This window comes from Phymastichus coffea, unplaced genomic scaffold (assembly GCF_024137745.1).
Source record: "Phymastichus coffea isolate CEN01 unplaced genomic scaffold, Cenicafe_Pcof_1.1 PCOF00025, whole genome shotgun sequence".
NCBI lineage: Eukaryota > Metazoa > Arthropoda > Insecta > Hymenoptera > Eulophidae > Phymastichus > Phymastichus coffea.
The window spans coordinates 3972009-3978008 of NW_026706836.1; the positions used below are offsets into that span (position 1 = coordinate 3972009).

The 6000-nt window shown below is 34.9% G+C and overlaps 2 protein-coding genes across 4 annotated transcripts in view; one reads left to right on the plus strand and one right to left on the minus strand.

Moving 5' to 3' along the window:
* Positions 1-1741, plus strand: part of LOC131675566 (troponin C-like) — a 667249-nt gene extending 665508 nt beyond the window's left edge. For 2 of the 3 annotated variants that reach the window (XM_058954585.1, XM_058954586.1), the window contains exon 5: positions 1337-1741. In XM_058954585.1, coding sequence (XP_058810568.1) covers positions 1337-1371 — 35 coding nt within the window. In that variant the 3' untranslated portion in view covers positions 1372-1741. The remainder of the gene's footprint in view (positions 1-1336) is intronic. The other variant, XM_058954584.1, reaches the window with a different exon arrangement.
* Positions 1742-5218: 3477 nt separating this feature from the next.
* On the minus strand, positions 5219-5785 carry LOC131675561 (uncharacterized). Its single transcript, XM_058954579.1, has one exon. The coding sequence runs from the start codon at positions 5783-5785 to the stop codon at positions 5219-5221; it is 567 nt and encodes a 188-aa protein (XP_058810562.1).
* Positions 5786-6000: the final 215 nt, after the last annotated feature.

Consider the following 6000-nt stretch of genomic DNA (forward strand, 5'->3'; position numbering starts at 1 on the left):
ATAACTACTTGCGGGTATCTAGTCAGACTGTTTGGCGACATCATTACTTTGAAGTCACAGAAACAACATTATGTATCTCTGTCTACATGTCAAGCTGAATATATAGCTATGAGCGAAGCATGTAAAGAAATGATAGCGCTGGGTCTTTCACTGGAGCGATTTGCGAGTAAAAACCTCTACCCAATGACCTTGAAGTGCGATAATTTAGCGGCAATAAAGTGTACACAGATCGAAGGAGCAGTAGGGTTGAGACATTTAACCGAGATACGTTATCACTTCGTTAAACAGGTCGCGAAACGGAAAAGGGTCATTGTTGAATGGGTTTCTTGTAAACAACAATTAGCTGACATTTTTACTAAACCCTTATCCTTTGACATACGTAAACATTTAACTTGTGAGATATTTAATATAATTTAATCTGTTACAGACGTTGAAAAACAAAGATACTTGGGCGATGACTTTGATCAGCTGAATCAAAACCAATAATCTCATGATAGCAAAAAACTGCCAGAATATTATGAATACGATGAAAGAGGATGCCATTTTATTGTAAACGGCGACAATCATACATGTATCGACGAACAAGGCAATCACTTTTATTGGGATTACGACAAACAAAACTGGATTTATTATAAAGGAATATGGTAGTTGTTAAAGATAATAAATAAAAAAATAAATAAATAAATAAATAACTCATCTAGGCGTTGGTACATTGACAAATGATTTATGTTCGCTTCTTTTCTTTTGATAACACTTCAGTATGGAAGTTTGAGTTCCTTATGTTAACTTTGATATTTAAATATGTAAGAATAAAGTTTCATATAACGAGCCAAAGAAACAACCTGGTCATAAGTATATAATGTATATAGATATGTAAAGTGATGTTAGATCGTACTGAGTAACTTAATATTATATACTATTTGAGACGATACCGTAGTCTCGACGTGAGGGAGTGTTGGAAATATCAAAGTATGTGAGCGTCTCCACTTCGGTCGCATCTGCGCCTCCGCGCTGCTCTCACGAGCGGGCTGACTCTGGGTCTCCACGCTGCTTCTGAGCTTTAGTTAGTAGTAAGCGTTCGCACGTGTTCTTAGGCGCTCCCTCAATAAAATTTATTTTTTGGCGAATCCTTTGTTTTCTTTATTTGCTCTGCCCAACCCATTATTCCGTCAGAAAGTAACTTATGCACTCAACTGTATTACGTCTGATAGCAAAATCATGTATTTATCGATAGAGTAAACTAAACTGTTCATTTGATTATATTCTAAATATCCCCTACCACTATACAATTATGTGTACAGTAATAATATAAATTATTATCTTATTTCTGTTACAGAATTTATGGAAGTTATGACCGGAGGAGATGAGTGAGGGCAAATATTGTTCAATCATAGTATAATAAGATTATTTTTGACAGTGTGAAATATTCTAGATAATCGATAAACTAGTCTCTGTAATAAACAGCTAATAAAGTTATTAACTTTGTCGATACCATATCCTTTTCATCCTCTAGCTGGTATGAATTTATTTCAAAATGTTTTGTCACCATGAATGATCTAGCATACTTTGAAGTAAACTTTGCAGATATTTATTAGCCTTTCAGGAGACTGTGCATTTTCTCGCTCAGTAATCGAATCGACTACCGTTGCAGGATATACACTAACATAAATAAATGTAATAATGTAATACTAACATAATTAATACATAAATATTTATTCTGTAAAAACTGTACTGAAAAATGTCACAAAAATTTCAATAAAATATTGCTGACATGTTTCAAACTTTTTATGAAACTTTGCAGAAAACTTGCAGCTTCGTTTAACGCTATGTGGGAGGCTATCAGTGGTTACCTGAGCATGAATCAGCTTTTGAAAATATAAATAAGATTTTTATTGACACTATTACTTTGAAATTTCGTTATCCTAGTAAACCTTATATATTAACGGCTGATGCTAGTTATCATACTATAGCCGCTGCTTTGTCTCACTTAAATAGTAAAGGCGAAGAAGGAGTTATACTTATATCTAGAACTTTGAAAGGCGCGGAATTGATTTATTTTAGTACCGAAAAAAAACTTTTAGCTGTAGCTTGGTCGTGTCTAAAATTGGAATCATTTCTAAGATGTTCGAAAGAAATAATTATATATACGGATCATGAAGCGTTGAAATTTTTAACAACTTGTAAATTTACGAATGCGAGATTAGTGAGGTAGTGCTTGTTTTTTTCAAGACTATAACATTACGTACAAGTATTTACCAGGCAACAAAAATAAAGCTGCTGATTTCCTATCAAGGTACATAACGGACTGCAGCAATGACCACACCGATGAAATTTAAGTCGCTATGTTGATGAAAGATCCTTCTTGTGATTCAATTAAACGTTTCAAAAATCTTGATTTGTTACAACAAAGGGATGACTATATTCAAAAATTAATAAAAATGGAAAACTACTAGCAATTATATGTGATCACGGTACTCAGTTCACTGTAAAAGCTTAGAAAGAAAAACTTTCTTCATCTAAAATAAAATTGATATACTCTAGTACTCGTTACCTACATAGTAATATTGGGGAGCGGATACACAGAGAATTGGAAAGATTTTTAAGGACTTACGCCAATGAAAATCACAATGGCTGGGCTCCGTTAATCTCAAAATACAAGAAATTATGAACTGTGTGTATCACGAAATAAATAACACAAAACATAGGAAATAAGAATCAAAGCTCATAGAGAACTGGATTCATGAGACTTTTTTCACATGGATCATTCAGTCTCAAGAGGAGGCTATATAACGGTCCTATCTATGAGCACTTCTCTTATTTTCACTGGATTACAGCAACCCGCTAAACTCGTCAATCTACTTACATCAATTAGCATATTAAATGGCACCACTTCATATATTATATGATTGTACTAGTACTAGAGTCAAATTTCATGACCATATAAGGAGCATGACGTCACATACTTATAAATATAGATATAATAGTTTTTGTTATTTAATTAAAATACGTTAATTAAGAATAATTCCAATGTAACAAAGCATTTTTTATATAGATTTTAGAGTATAGATTCAGATTATAATAATAATTTTAATTGTTTTTAATTAATAAATTATATTGAAATTTAATGTGCAAATTTAATTTGTTTTGTAATGGGGTGAATACCGTTTAATTATTTTTATTCGCGCGGAGTCATTAGAGGGCGAATATAATCATCTATGCTCAATACACAATCCGGAGAGCATGGGAAAACGGGTGTCAGTCAACCAGTCAATCTACTAATCTACGAGAAAGCGAGTGGAAGCAATATGGAATGAGCGAGTCGAAAGCACTTGTTAATGTCACGAATAGAATCTTTTATTATCTATCAAATGCTACATAAGATCGGCCCGCGTGTTTGTTTACATCGACCCTCGCACGACGACAACATGCAGTGTCGGAACGCTCGCTGCTCTTTGTTGGAAGAGCTATTACATGCACGCTTGAGATGTCGGAAAAATTAATCGTCGACCGCGAGATTAAGCTGGCCAGCTTACCTTAATATCGCAGGCGTACGAAGATGACACTAATGAATCACACTGCGAGGGAACTGTTTCGTGTTTGTGTCGCGGATCGCGAGTTCGCGCACACGTGGTTTCGCCCTCGATGGCGAAACCTCACACACACTCTCTCGATGTCTTCGCGGGCGACGCTTCTCCGTCGGCTCTGGCTTCTCCCCTTGGCAGTTGTACGGCACCTTGGCAACAGCGATCACTGCTAGCTGGCACTAATCTGGGCGTTCTTCTCTCGGTTTTTGGTCTTAACGGTACACGGATCGGCAATAGCGAAAAAGAAAAGCGGGCGAACGTGATAGTGGTCAATGCTTCACTGGTTCAATTTCAATCGCGCGCGTTCCGTCTGCTCGCGCGCCGAATTCCTTCGTTACGTTTTTCGTCTCCCCGGTAGGTGCTGCCCTCGCGAGCAGCAATTAGGTTACCTCATTAGCGCTAATTCGACGTTTACCGTCACAGTTTATTACATTGTAAATATTAATTATTAGAATAATGCGGATACTCTAAATTCATGATGAATATCTTTGAAACATGAGTAAGAATTCGTTTCATTGATAACAGCTTAGTTATTACTATTATCAATAGCTAAATAATTAATAATTTATTTAAACAAATAATTGTATATGAATCAAAAGCGTTAATTTTGTACATAACAATGACATTTTTATAATTTATTAATCTTAATTAACTGATTTATTATTTGCATTATAAGATTTTACAAAATACTGTTGCAAATACAAAAATTGATTATAATTCAAATGTTATTAACTAATTTAAGTAGTTTATTTTAGGAATTACTTCTACTAGTGTATAGATATATGTAAAATTTTATCATTGTTTTATTGTAAATATTGCACTATTATATTAATTATTGGAGGAGTTAGTTTTATTTATATATGCACTTATATGTATAATTAGTAAACACTAGTTTATTAACTCTTAAATTATCCGAACTCTTTATTAACTCTTAAATACAAAATATAGAATATAGATTAAAGAAATACTGCACACACTGCTAAGTTACAACCAAACAAAAAAACTCTTAAATAGTTGTCTCAAGAAAACAAAAACGTTGCTGTCGCTATCAGCGTTAAGCAGAGAGTGAAAAAGAGAGCATTTTATTCTCTCCCTCCGAGCTGCGCCAAAACCGAGCCGCTGGAAGGTGGCGCCTCCAGTGGTGGTCACGACGTACATTTTCACTCTCTCCCGTCGTAAGCCTCACTCTGAATTTTCCTTGTTAGAGGATCCTGTAAAATAGATACATATAAAATTTTATTAACTTATTTGAGTAGACTCTGAATTAATTATTTTGTCTCTTAAGTATATGTGTTGTGGTGCTGGTAGAGGTTTCGTCATAATGTGAGCTATGTTCTCTTTACTTTCTACCCATTTGACCACTATTCTGTTTTCTAAGGCACACTTCTTAACATAATCTCCGTGAGTTACTGCCATGTAAATCTTGCTTCCGGTCTGTTCTCTTAATTTCAATTTTCTCTGAATTTCTGGAACTTCATCATCAAAGTTTTTCATCTTGTGAGATCCATCCTTCTGAGTGCATTTTCCAGCTGAGTCGTTGTCACACCAGATGGTGGCTGGAAAGTATGTTTTTCCAGTCATGTCTCTTATGGCTTTGTCAAGTGATATTATTTCTTGACATGCTTTACTCATCGTCAGATATTCTGCTTGGCAGGTGGAAAGTGATACATAATTTGTTTGTAGCTTCTCCACGCTACTGTATTTCCATATAATTTGATTATGTATCCACCTGTGGAGGTAGAGTCTGTTTGCTCTCTGAAGTTTGAATCTGTAAATGCCTCTAATTTGTCTCCTCCTCTTCTGTATATTAGCCCTACTTCTTTAGTTTTCTGCAGGTATCTAAAGATCTTTTTGACTTCTTTCCAGTCATTCTCTGTGGGTGCAGCTTGCTTTCTGGCCGTAAAGTTTACAGCATAAGTAATATCTGGCCTTGTCATTGCTGACAAGTATTGCAAATTGCCTATTGCTTCTCTGTATGGTGCTCTGCATGGTATCTCTCCGTCTTCGTGTCTTTCTGAATTAGATTCAATCTCTTTTCTTTTGGCTTGTCTGGTTATCATTGAAGAATTCTGTGCCTTGCAGTCCTTCATGTTAAATCTTTCTAATATCTTTTCTGTATAATCTGTCTGAGTTAGGGTCATGGCTTTATTTAATCTATCTCTCTGAATTTTTATTCCTAAGTACATGTTTGGTTTTCCCATGTCTGTCATCTGAAATGCTTCACACAGTTTAGATTTTATTTCCTACAGCTTTTCTTGATTATTACCTGCTAGGATTATGTCATCGACATAGAGTACAAGTATAATCATTTTTCCTTCCTTTCTCCACGTAAATAGGCATGCTTCATTGATGTCTCTCTCTAGACCTAATTTCTTAACTTCTTCAGTAAATTTATCATTCTATTTCTTTCGACTGA

Coding starts and splice junctions, on each gene's coding strand:
- LOC131675561 (XM_058954579.1), bottom strand. CDS start 5,785: ATGGGAAAACCAAACATGTACTTAGGAATAAAAATTCAGAGAGATAGA.